Source organism: Anas platyrhynchos, chromosome 39 (genome assembly GCF_047663525.1).
Source record: "Anas platyrhynchos isolate ZD024472 breed Pekin duck chromosome 39, IASCAAS_PekinDuck_T2T, whole genome shotgun sequence".
NCBI classification, from domain to species: Eukaryota; Metazoa; Chordata; class Aves; order Anseriformes; family Anatidae; genus Anas; species Anas platyrhynchos.
Genome location: NC_092627.1, coordinates 178,658 through 192,249, shown reverse-complemented (window position 1 = coordinate 192,249; position 13,592 = coordinate 178,658). Strand labels below are relative to the sequence as shown.

Genomic DNA, 13,592 nt, shown 5'->3' with positions numbered 1-13,592 from the left:
TTCAAATTAGGATTAAATAAAAAAAATAGGATTTATTAAAAGAATATAAAGGAATAGAGGTAAGCAAACAGCGCTGGCTGCACCGGGAGTCTCTGCTCCACCAGGATGCACACCAGTTACATCAAGCAGCTGATTTTTATGCGCCTAGACTAATACATATTCATTACTACTTCTAAAAAAAATAGATTATTATAATTAACTTCCGGGGTCCAGTTCCTCCTACTGGAGCATGCGCATCAGTCTCCTCTGGGGGTCTCTAGGGGTCTTTCATGCTGAAGGCTCGTAGTCTTCCTCTCACCCTTTGTACTTACTCGGCACTATTCCAAGTTTATGGAACACTCTCTGTACACTCTCCACAGGTCTTGTCTCCCAACCGTCCTTCAGCTTCTTTTTTCTTCCTCTTAATCTCTTGGCCCCCCTGGCCAGATACCAAGGATCTCATAACAGTCACCAGCAGTCACCAGTTATTATCAGTTGTTCTGAAACTCCCAAACAGGTTGACGACTCACGAGCAATTAAAACATTCTTTCCCAGCTATTTACAGTCATCTACATAACATCTATAGCAGTGTTAAATCAATCTCGAAGAAGACAGAAAAAAAGGCTGTAACTGTTAGAACTAGAAGTCAGGAATAACAAAAGCAAACAGGTTCATAAATTTAAGGAGTGTTTTCTGAAGACGTGATAAATTGACTAGAATGAGGGGGAGACTGGGACACACTGCATCTGTGGTTCAAGAACTAAATTGCCAGTGCAGGGCCCAGAGGCAGACAGGATTCAAACAGAATTATTCTTTATGGACACGAATTTATGGACACGAATTGGAATTGTTAAAACATTCCTCACATCAAGAACTATGCTTTCTCTTGACTAAATGGTATTTACATGTAGTACAGTGGAAGATCAAGGAAAACCTGTAAAAGGATTTCCCCAGTGAGAAGCAAGATTTCAGAAACAGGACGTGTACAGAAAATCCACAATAACATCGAGGCAAATACAGTAATGAACTACTACAAAACCAAGGATAAAAAAATTAAAGAATATTTCAAGGTTCATTTCTTAAGATTTATGGCACCACCTGTGAGGTTGCCTTTTAATTAAACAAATTAAAAAATCTGGATTTCTGAGTACACTTTTAGTTTATTTCCGATGAAAAATATGATTAAATTAGAGTATTTTACAGGAAGTTTTTTGTTGTTTTTTTTTCCCCCAGAGTTCAATTTTGTTCCTAAGAAAAATCAAACAAAACCCTCAGTTTTGTAAATAACTAACTCTAATGTAAGCAACAGTTTAGTGTAAATACCTGCTTTTATAAATGAAACAATCCCATTAAATAATGTACATCAACGGAACTCAGCAGCATTCTACCACTGACATGCTGAAGCTCTTTGTTATAATAAATTAGTAACCAGTAAGCAACAGAAACCTATTCTGTAAAGGTTAACATTCCCCCAAAGTCTTAAATGGCTCAAGACTTTAAACCGTGTGTTGTTTTTTTGTTTGTTTTGTTTGTTTGTTTTGATAGAGATGAAAATTGACAAAACTGAAATTTAAGTCACATACAAAACAATTTTCAGAGGACATTTTTACCAAGTAACTCAGTAAAACTGAAGGTCGGGGGAAGAAAAGAAGGGTTTTCTTCTAAGCATTCTCGTCATCTAAATAAATGAGGAATATATGTTCTTTAGGCTAGTTATTTTTTAGTTCATATTCTGAACTACACAGATATATAGGCAAATTGAGAGATTCATCTTACATATCTGTGACAAACATTTTAAACATAATTGCTAACAATGAAAGTCCAGCATTATTTGTATTGGAGCAAATGAACGTCAAAACAGAGATGAGCTTTTAAAAAAAGAGAAAGGTCCCCAAGTTCAGTGATCTAATGGCAATTAACAGAAAAACGGTAGTAAAGGATTACTTTATTTCGGAGACTTTCTGTAATATAAAACAAATCCTTTCCAAAATCGAAATGTCTAGCTCGCGATTCTGAAGCAATGCAGCCAAAGTATGGAAAAAGCGTTCATTACTGCAGTCTTCCAGGAAAATCTTTAAGTAAACTGTAAAAGAAAATAGTTAAAAAGTTTAATCACAGCACTTGGCTCATGGAAAACTAAATCATTGATTTATAGCTTTTGAGGGTTTTATATGCGCCTCATGCTGTGCAACCATGAGAACAATGTACTAACTGGGTATATTCTAGGCATGTGATGCAAAAATCAGGTAAAACCGCGAACAAAACTCACCCAAGTTCCTAAGAATTCTGATATTACCAGCACTTGTGGTATTAAAACAAGGCCTATCCCCTTGAGAACAAAGGAAAACAGGACACTGAGCAATTTTAAACTCAGATAAAAAAATCTCATCTTCAACATGTTTATTCAATGCTCCTTTTCTTATGATGACATGAGGAGAACACTAAGCTATGCTAAAAAAACTGACAAGGAAATATTTTAAGCTGCTGCAAAATGACGTACGGAAATAGTACATGTAGACACTGATGACTAGACAGCTTTTCATTATCAAAACTGTCACCGTACCGTTTCAAGACAGGCAGAATCGTAATTGAGAGGTCAGAGTTGGATAAGAACACCTGAATATCAAAACAATTCCTGTAAAATGCTGGATAATTTTTAAACATGGCCATATAGTATAATCTTTTCTATTTATCCTGCTCCCCAAAACTTAGTCAATTCAGAATAAAGTAAAATCTGTTCCCTTGTGTTATTTCACTCTTGATTCTAATAGTACAGGCTGATTTAGAGCAACACCATAAAGAACATAAGTACCGATTTAATAGGTCACAGAACTGAACACATTTGTTAGGAATCCAACAAAACAAGTCACTATTCACTGCACTCTGCCCTTAGCGTATAAACACACTTGGTATGCCCCAGGATATAGTTACTTCGAATATGCCATTAAATTAATAGTTATTGTAATATTATTCTACTTTTACTGTAGAAGAAGGAGGTCCTACAATTTATTCCTATAAATATCCTTAAATATCTAAAAATGCCTTAAATTCCTTTTTGTAGGTGTAAACAAATACCATATTCTGCTTACTTGGCCATTTCTTTGCTGGCTTGTTCTTACTGGTCTCAATAATACTGTATTATTTTATTATTAAAAATACCGGTCTTAAGGTATCTTAAAAAAACTTTATTAATATATATACACACACATATACATACAGATACACTGTAAAATGTTTTAACTGTGAGGTTTATAAAACAATATAAAAAATACGCTGAGGGAATTTTACCATAAAGCAGAAGAGCCAAAGTGGAAATAATACCTCAAGTTTCACAAAGTTCAATCACATGAAAGCAAACTGATAAAGACATGCATTTAAAGAGATTTTTCCTACATTGTTTATCTATTCATTTTATATATTCATTTCAAATAAGCTTTTGCAGAATAGATTTTAAATCATCACAAATGTACAAAATAAGCATATAATTTAAATGCCTGTCTATCTGATGAACTAGAAGAATAAAAACTGTGTATTTTTACATATTTTTCTGCATCATCTCTGCACAGATTTTGTTTTTATTAACTACTGTAGAAAAACTAACTTGGAATCTATCCGGTCAGGATTTGACACAATTTTAAATAATCTGCAAAAGCCTCCCATAGGAGCCATAAAAAATTGCAGCATTTGGTAGTTACATTAACTTAACTTCATTGGTAGACTGTAATGAACAATGAGCAATTTATCACTGTTGACAGAACTCATCTGAAATTTACCCTCAAAGTGATCAGTCACTCACAGCATCAAGTCTCACCAGCTATTGTCATTCAGAAATTTCTGTTTTATAGCTAAAGCTCTGTCACCTCAGAAAATGAAGACTGTCAGGAACACCAGCTTGAAGTTCATGTTTTAACAAATTAACCATTACGGTTTTGCCTCGTTTCTAATTGCATGTGGATCTGCCAGGAGAGCGGACCAACTCAACAGAGTGATGGAGAGTTAGCTCGTGGAAAAGTTACATAAGGACCACAGAAAAAGAACCAGTAACTACACTGAACAGCTTGCTGATGAGCTGCTGTCTCTTACACAGTCACTGGCAAGATTGGAACCATTTGCTGAGTTTAACTGATTCTCGTCGTCAACAGCTGGGCCTGCTAAGAGCCAGTGGTTATAGCACAACGGAGGGCAGGCGAGGTAACAGTCAGTGCAAGGCCCCTCGAGTGTGGATGCCTTCGTGGGTGACCCCAAGTTAAGAGAGCCCAAGGACAGGTCCAGCCCATCACCCAGTACATGTTGACCTCAGGATGGTATCAATTGTTCTTCAGCTTCCTAGATGTGCAAGACCTTCACGCAGCTATGACACAGGATGTACGGGAGGCCACCCTCATTCTTAAATGACCATCACAAACATACACACACAAAAAAAAGCAATAAAAAAGGTTAAAAATAGAACAGGATTCCTTATGTCACAGAACTAAGTTGGACTGAACAGAAGTTTACAAAGATCAGAAAAGACCAGAACAAAAACCTACACCTTGGAGGCCAGGAACTACCTTTATAACAAGACAGACTGACAGGATTCTGGATGTGAAACACCTGAACCAAACAGGGATGTGGTACATGAAAAGCTGCGTGCCAGTAAAGATGAACAGCAATAAGACTATTAATTCTAATTTGTCATTAAGATACTACGTATAGATAGGAAACAGATGGTACCAATACCTGAACGGTTACATTTGACATGCAACAAGGTTACAAGCAACATGGCAAAATGTGAACTTGTCACAATTTATCTCCATTATTCTTCCAAATCTAGGCATCCAGCAGATCGAAATGACTACTACTAGATAACAGAACATGTACTGTTAGTGGAATTTTTCTTCAAAGTAATGTCAGATACCATCAACCCTGCTTAGGTTTTTCTTTCCCAGTTACTATACCGATCAAAATTATGATGATTAGAAATACTTTAGTGTAAAAAAAATAAATAGATAAACTAACCACACGGTCTGAAAGGATGAAAACAACATCAGGTAAATCTTTCTGCCACTTATCTCACTACAAAATGCCTTCTAACTCAACGTTGTTCCATCCCAAGTCAAACACGCTTTCTGTTTTTGCCCCTATAGTACATGGTAACAAAATACCCCAAGCCAACAATATACATTTCACAAATAGCAGCAGTCCCTTCTCCTTCCCTTTTCTGTTCCAAAAAACAATGAATACTTTTTATTTTAAGAAAATTAACAAGGATTGTTCCACATGACACTGGAATGGCTCACTACTTGTGTGTTCATCCAGATTGTTATCAACTGATTCTTTGCCTGTGTCACCTGGAAAACCACTGTGAAGGAGACTATTAACCCTTTTATAGGACCACACCACAGTACAACTCATTGAAACATAACCATCCCTTACAGATGTGCCATTTCCAATTACTTTAAAGTGAAAAATGGCTAGGGGTGAGCTGTTCACATTAGGGGGGTAAAAAAAGATAAAAGTTTATTTATTTATTTATTTATTTATTTTATCTCCACCTGCTAACAGGATTTCATGAAATGGCTGCCCTGGCACAGCCTTACTTCAAAAGAAAATTACTCATTGGCAAAACATCAGCAAGGTAAACCAGTGGAATAAACAGAAAAGCTAAACTAAACATCAAAAAAAATCACACCACTAAGAAAGCAACCAGGACAAGATGTAAAGCTTGGATGCTGACAGTGAGAAGAGACGGACAATTCAGAAACATACTTTATATCTCTAATGAATTTAAATGACACAAATGAATGCTAATGCTAGATCAGGTTATTTATAGAGAAGCAGCACGTTATTTTTGATTTGGTATTTATGCTTACCTCACCTACTTTCATCATAACTTTGTATGTATTTTTTTCAATTACTCACTTTTATCGTTGTTCATGGCCATCTCAACTAATGCATTAAGTGCAATAAAAAGGAGACATTTTTTGGATATAGTTAAGTGGCTTAGTATGATAGGCACACATCGGTATTGCAAAAATAAGATCTTTCCTTCATCTGTCTTCAAGTCCACGCAAAGGGAATGAAATGCCTGAGTCAGGTAATCCACTGAAAGATAACAGAAAACAGGGAATAAAAATTATGTAATCACAGTTCCATTAGATGATCACAAATACATGAATATTTATCCTAAGAGTTACTGTTGCAGATATATACTAATTAAAAAAAAAAAAATGGCTGAAAATATTAATTTACTTATTTGTTTAAATGCATCTTCTGCCTATTTTTATTCCTTACAAAAATTGTTGTGAGTGGAAAAAAAGACAAGTTACAACTCACAAATTGAGCAAAATATATTTGCAAATATAACACCTTTCTAATCTCTTCCTTAAGAGAGAAAAGAAATCACAAGCTGCATAGTTTGGGACTATATTGGTTTCAACATCTGGGAAGCCTCTAATAAAGGAGTAAAAGGCTCATTCATCTGAATAACTGCAATTACTGCCATGACAGCAACTATTCACATTCCTTTCCATAAAAAGCTGTAGTTTAAGTTATATATGCATCCACGTTATATATGCATCCATTTTGGAGAACACTAAATTATTCAGAGAATTTAGATTAAGTGAATCAATTCAGTTTTCTTAATTTCATGATGTCAAATCTTCCTCAATATCTTGGAATAGCATTGATCATCTGGAGCACAGAAAATTAAGAGTAAGGGGAAAATTTATCACATAGCAAAAGTTTAATTACAGTGCCATCTGCTGGATATTAGCATCTTGAAGGGAACAGGATATATATGTTTAAACTGAATGTGCTGCTTTGTCATCGCTAGATCATTAGACATGTGGTCAGTGATGAAAATTCATACACGGTAAGTTTCAACATAAATTTAACAGGTAATTTTTTTCCATGTTCTATAGGCTCGCAGTAAAAACCGACCATGAGAAGCTAAACTGATTCATTCTGATCAACAGCTTTCATCTGCTTATAGTTAATCTCTGCAATAAGTACTTTTTTTGTATTGTAATTCATTTGCATCATTTTCATCAAACATTTCTAGAAATGTGAGTTTCAATTTCAGGGTAATCATGCTTCACCAAAATATTCTGACTGAAACTATATGATACTGAAATTGAAAATACACTGATTCTTCCCTCCAACAGCTGAAATACTGTATTTGTTTATTAATGGTGACAGGGTGGTCTTCCAGAATGTTTAAATCCTACTTATTCTAAGTACTACCAGTATAAATACTGCACAGGTCAGTATTTTTGTCATCACTTCAAAGAAAACGTTTTTTGTCTTTTCAGGCCCTGTTTGTTTTTAAAGAAACTGCTGCTGAGAAGAGATACTACGGCATCCTGGAAATTGCACAAGTGGAGTAACTCTCATGAACTGAAGCAAAAGTCACTAAGAACTGCGATATCTCCAGACAAGTACGACCTCGTTTGCTTTTGCCTGTTAACAAAATACATTACTATACTGCATCAGCATATGGTAGCATTCTTCAATGCTGATAATGTTTATGGGTAGCCACTTGCAGTGACAGACTTGGTAGGAGAAAAGGGGAGACAGCAGAGAGGTAAGAGCTAGATAGAGTATGAGCTTTACATTAAACTTTGACAAAGCAATGAAATTCTAGAACTGTTCTGAATTTGCTACTGATTTCAGTTTACTGAGGAGCAATTAGCTGTACCATTATATGCAGTGCAGATCTTGACAAACAAATCACTGCTACGGTGATTGCTTGAGAGAATTACCAACATCTCTTTTCCCCTTTGTCACAAAATACGTTGATCTCACCGACATAAATAAAGCATATTAAAATGACCACACAAATTATGACATGAATAATAGCAAGGTTCATACTTGCTTCCCTATATTATGCTTGATCAGGTGGTAAAATTCAAATAAAACATCCTTTACTACTAAAGCATTACAGATGCTACAGTATCATTGAACTGCTGCATTTTGTACATTTGTTTTTTTGTCTGGGCACATACCTGAAAATAAGATTTAAAAAAAAAAAAAAAAAGAAAAAGAAAAAGATAATTTAAAAAAGACATAATAAAAACCAGAACTTACTTCGTTTTGCTGTTCTAAGCACAACCAAAGTTGACAGAAACCTCAAAGGCATAGAGGAGCTTTTAAAGAAATGTGCAGCTTTTGGTTTACTCCGTGTAGACTTTTTAGTCCATTTTTGCATGCTTCCCTTTTGTACTGCGCCTTTGAGAATAACTTCTGCAAGTCTCTCCATTGTTGCTGTCATGCTTGCATCCTGTTTCAAACAACGTGCACATTTAGCGTAAACATTAAAATACATGAAAATCCTGTCTGCTAAGTACGTATGTTCCCCTAAGGATTAAATATTAAATAGCAGATGTCGTGACCGTGTATTGCAATATAGTCTGTACATGGGATACTACTTTGCGTTCCACAAGCAGTTGAACAACATTAGCACAGGGCCTAGTCAACACACACTTCACAAAGAAACAAGGTAGTCAGGGCCCCTGATATGCTGACATTATTTAATTTGCCTCTGGTTCCAGAATAAAGTCAGTTCAAACTCAGCTTTAATCAGTGCTGCCTACTACACTACCCTCTTTTGTGAAGATGCCTGAAGCTAGGTCCTACAAAAGCGTTTACAGAACTAAGGTCTAAACATGACCCTTAAGAATACTGTACAGGTAAGATGTATTGGACTTTTCAAAAACCGGTGCAGAAATATTACTTCAGAATCAAACTTAATAACAAGCTCATTTAAAATACCTTCTCATTAGCACTGGAACCACCAGCTTAGTTCTATTCAGTTAGACACTGAGTAGAGAACAAAGAAATCAAAATACCTTTGCTACTTTGCCACACGTTGCCATCAATTTCAACAAATCTCATGCATAAAGCGAACAAAAATATATTTCTTTTCCTAGTTCACAAGTTTTGTAAGCACATATGGAAAATACCATTTCTGAGATGCTACACACTACTGCAACAAAGATCACATATGTGTGCAAAAATATGTTTACAGACACGGTGCAAAATATTACAACGAATGTGAGAAAGTTAATTTGGTGAGAATTAGTTTTTCATTTGCTATGTATCTGTGGTAGGCATGTATGCTTTGCAAAGACAGCAAAGTTTCTTTTATATATACTCCCTGAAAATATCTACTTTTCATACTCATTTATAATACAAAATATCTCCTGGGAATTTACCTGACTACCAGTGTCTATCTGCCTTAGAGACCAGTAGATAAATTGAATCACAGACATATGTAGTTTAGGATCCACAAATGGCATCCACTGGAGCTGTCCAGTGACCATAGGCAAAAGCTGTAAAAATACAGAATGGCAAAGTTACGTGCAGTATACGAACTTACAGTACAAGCTAACCACAAGTAAAAAGCAAACTAAGCAAAACTAAACCAAACTAAAATCAACGTATTCCCGGAGTTTAACAGACTACATGTACAAATACTCACTGGGCAGATCTGGTACAGGTAACAGAATTATATACTGAATTTACATTTTACACAGGTTTACACAAAAAGTGGAAAGACATTGTGTGAGCTCAAGCTCTGAAGTCTAATACCAAGGGCTACAAATTTTAGATAGAATAATAATTAAACAAACAAACAAACAAACAAACAAACAGAAAAAGCAGATTTCCTGAACGCTTCACTGATTTCCAAGCCTCGGTATCCCAAAAAAGCGTTACAAGTATAGCACGGTATCATCTTTTATAAGACATAACTTGAACTTTTAATACCTAGTATCAGCACTAAAATACTTTAAATTAGACGTGTGTATCTCCTTAGGAAAAAGGAATTACATACAGTATTACAGATAAAACACGAGATAAATTATCAGCTGAGAAAAGTGACTTAAAATAGAAAGACAGGTGGAATCTCAAGGTCAGACTGCACACTACACATTTCCTTAAAAATGATCTGTATAAATATCTGTATGAAAAATTATCTATTACATCTCACTGTTGGAATTAATACTGATGGATTAACTGCTGTTTTCTTTTAATTCATGTATTCAAAGCGTGTGTAAAACAGGCAGACCTGTTACACTCAGAAATAATACAAAGAATCTTAACATTTCAACTTAAACAAATTCAAATGCCTTTACCTTCATACAATTTTCTAGAGTGTAGTTTTCTTTAGCACACTGAGGTTTCTCACTGCCCTCTCTCTCTTCTTGTATTTCTATTTTGCTAAGGTGTTGGTCTGAGATCCAGTCCATAAGAATAGTTAAGGGGTCGTAAACTTTTGAAATCCGTAGTAACTGTAACACATCCACAACATCAGTTATTTCAGTTTTCAAGTCTATGATTTTCTAAACCACAATACCAATAGACTAAAATATACGAGTACATTAGTAATACGCACATGCTTTATTTTGTGCTTAAACAAATGTTTATGAAAGCCTTGGGAAGAGATTTTCACATACAAAATCACTCTATTTTATAATTCTAACTAAATGGATCATAGGAGAAAGAAAATATTTAATGATCTGTGCATGATCCTCATTTTAATACATTTAATACACTCCTTTGCTTTCTTTCATACAATCTACTTAGGCTAAATTTTAACTGTGTAACTAGCATTGTTGGAAGAATAAAGATTTCGTGAAATTGTCATTCTGTCCCTCTGCTACAACTGTACAGAAAAGCTCTGTGAAAGGTATCCAGACGTTCCTGAAGACAAACTACACGAACATCTCTCTAAAACCTTCACAAGTTTTCTTGTATCTACCTTCAGACAACTGTTCTTCTCTTCACTCAGAATTCTAACTACTGATACTGCTCATATATCACTTGCGACTGTGAGAAAAGAATATGGGGCAAACTATAACCACCATTTAAATATAAGTAGCATACTCTATGGATACAACAAGCATCCTGATCATCATGTAAGTCCTCTATGAATACTTCAGTTTGCACAAAAGAGAAAGAGAAAGAAAGATTTTACTGAGACTAGGAAGCAGATGATTTTAATCATACTCAAGACCATCAGAACTGCAATTCACTGAAGGAGCAACGGTCAAAAGAGTTTAGGCAGCAATTTGCTTGTCAGCACTTAGGTCAGATTTAAGTCAAGTGAGAAGAAAACTTTAACGTTGTATTCTTGTGAACCACTGTCTCAGCGTGCCTTTAAGAACAGAGAAAATACTCCTTTAATTAACACTTTCAAAAATAACTAACTCTAAAGTCTTTAATACTGCAAAAGCTCTGAGAGACTAAATTTCATGTACTAGAAAACGAAGCAGAAAGTATTTACAACCATTCACACAATTCTTGTCTTAAAGAAACAAAATCAGCAATTTTGCAAACAACTTGTTCAAACATTTAAAATTGTTGACTGTAACTTGCAAAGCTACTTACAAACTTGACTGTACTGCTTGACTACTTGACTGTAACTCGTAAAGCTAGTAACAGGAAATAATTAATCTTGCCTGGGTTTTTAGCAATTCGTTATTTTCCCTCAGAGAGTTAAGCGATGACCTCAGTTCGTTATTTTCATCAGTCATTTTTCTCAAGGTTTCTCTCAGTTGGCTCATTTTTGTCTCATGCTGCTAGAGAAATATCAAATTTTAAAACGTGATTAACAAGAGAGTCTTTTTAGAAATAATTCTCAACTAAGTTCCATTTCAGTGTTAAAAAACAGGACAAACTTTCAAAGATCAAATTTGTAATTCTTCATGGTCCAATCTGCACATACCACCAGTAGTGAAGAAAGCAACATCCACACCACATATTAAGAAGAAATATAAAGAAAATGGGAGCCATGGTGTACAGCCTATGGATCTTTTTTTTTTTTTTTTCCAGAAAATACCTAGATCTTCTCATTGATCCTCTTGTACATTCCTCAGTTAAGTCAGGTGTGGGAAAGAATTGTGAATGAAAACAAATGTCAAAGCTTTTGTTTACACTTAGCTCTTTTTTTTTTTTTAGCATCCATTTTAACCACAAATATGCCCAATTCTCCCTTTTTTGAATCTTTCAAATATTCTAACTATTCACTGCTGATAGTTAAGACGCTTTAGTTCACCTGTACTTAAACACCTGTCCTGCAATGTCCAGGAATGTATCCAATACGTGCTACATTTCATCGAATTGGAAAAAAATAATTGTGAAACTCAAGATAGTAATCTTTTAATATTTGTTGTTATTATTAGTCCACAATATAATTTAATACCAGTACATACCATTAAAATATAAGCAAAAACAGACAAAAGAAACTGCAACAAAGGAAAATTGAAGCGACAATTACTTGTAACAGTCAAAAACCTGCGTGCCTTGAAAAAGAAACCAAGGAATGTGTCTTTTTTCCCCTTCACTGGAAATCTGTAATATAATTAAATATTTTCCAGCAGATTCTGAAAAAAAAACCAACACTGAGGCTTTGAAGCTGAGTATAAAACAAATGTTTTCAGAAAATAACACTGTTACTGAGCATGACCTGTGAGAAAAGAATATGGGGCAAACTATAACCGCCATTTAAATATAAGTAGCATACTCTATGGATACAACAAGCATCCTGCTCATCATGTAAGTCCTCTATGAATACTTCAGTTTGCACAAAAGAGAAAGAGAAAGAAAGATTTTACTGAGACTAGGAAGCAGATGATTTTAATCATACTCAAGAGCATCAGAACTGCAATTCACTGAAGGAGCAACGGTCAAAAGAGTTTAGGCAGCAATTTGCTTGTCAGCATTTAGGTCAGATTTAAGTCAAGTGAGAAGAAAACTTTAACTTTGTATTCTTGTGAACCACTGTCTCAGCGTGCCTTTAAGAACAGAGAAAATACTCCTTTAATTAACACTTTCAAAAATAACTAACTCTAAAGTCTTTAATACTGCAAAAGCTCTGAGAGACTAAATTTCATGTACTAGAAAACGAAGCAGAAAGTATTTACAACCATTCACACAATTCTTGTCTTAAAGAAACAAAATCAGCAATTTTGCAAACAACTTGTTCAAACATTTAAAATTGTTGACTGTAACTTGCAAAGCTACTTATAAACTTGACTGTACTGCTTGACTACTTGACTGTAACTCGTAAAGCTAGTAACAGGAAATAATTAATCTTGCCTGGGTTTTTAGCAATTCGATATTTTCCCTCAGAGAGTTAAGCGATGACCTCAGTTCGTTAGTTTCATCAGTCATTTTTCTCAAGGTTTCTCTCAGTTGGCTCATTTTTGTCTCATGCTGCTAGAGAAATATCAAATTTTAAAATGTGATTAACAAGAGAGTCTTTTTAGAAATAATTCTCAACTAAGTTCCATTTCAGTGTTAAAAAACAGGACAAACTTTCAAAGATCAAATTTGTAATTCTTCATGGTCCAATCTGCACATACCACCAGTAGTGAAGAAAGCAACATCCACACCACATATTAAGAAGAAATATAAAGAAAATGGAAGCCATGGTGTACAGCCTATGGATCTTTTTTTTTTTTTCCAGAAAATACCTAGATCTTCTCATTGATCCTCTTGTACATTCCTCAGTTAAGTCAGGTGTGGGAAAGAATTGTGAATGAAAACAAATGTCAAAGCTTTTGTTTACACTTAGCTCTTTTTTCTTTTAGCATCCATTTTAACCACAAATATGCCCAATTCTCCCTTTT

At 34.8% G+C, this 13,592-nt stretch overlaps 1 protein-coding gene across 1 annotated transcript; it reads right to left on the bottom strand.

Annotated features, from left to right (window-relative positions):
- Positions 1-1,904: 1,904 nt before the first annotated feature.
- LOC140001200 (coiled-coil domain-containing protein 138-like) lies at positions 1,905-13,188 on the bottom strand. The gene is made up of 6 exons (XM_072032371.1): positions 13,060-13,188; positions 10,080-10,250; positions 9,174-9,308; positions 8,047-8,239; positions 5,881-6,063; positions 1,905-2,062 (listed from the first exon to the last, which is right to left on the bottom strand). The coding sequence occupies exons 1-6, from the start codon at positions 13,162-13,164 to the stop codon at positions 1,920-1,922; spliced, it is 930 nt and encodes a 309-aa protein (XP_071888472.1). The 5' UTR covers positions 13,165-13,188; the 3' UTR covers positions 1,905-1,919.
- Between the last annotated feature and the right edge of the window lie 404 nt (positions 13,189-13,592).

Bases quoted from the DNA above. Each gene is read 5' to 3' on its own strand.
- LOC140001200 (XM_072032371.1), bottom strand. From the start codon at position 13,164: ATGAGCCAACTGAGAGAAACCTTGAGAAAAATGACTGATGAAACTAAC. The intron at 8,240-9,173 runs GTAAATTCCCAG...TGTTTGAAACAG, and splicing joins AGATAGACACTGGTAGTCAG to GATGCAAGCATGACAGCAAC. The intron at 6,064-8,046 runs GTAAGTTCTGGT...GTTATCTTTCAG, and splicing joins GCTTAGAACAGCAAAACGAA to TGGATTACCTGACTCAGGCA.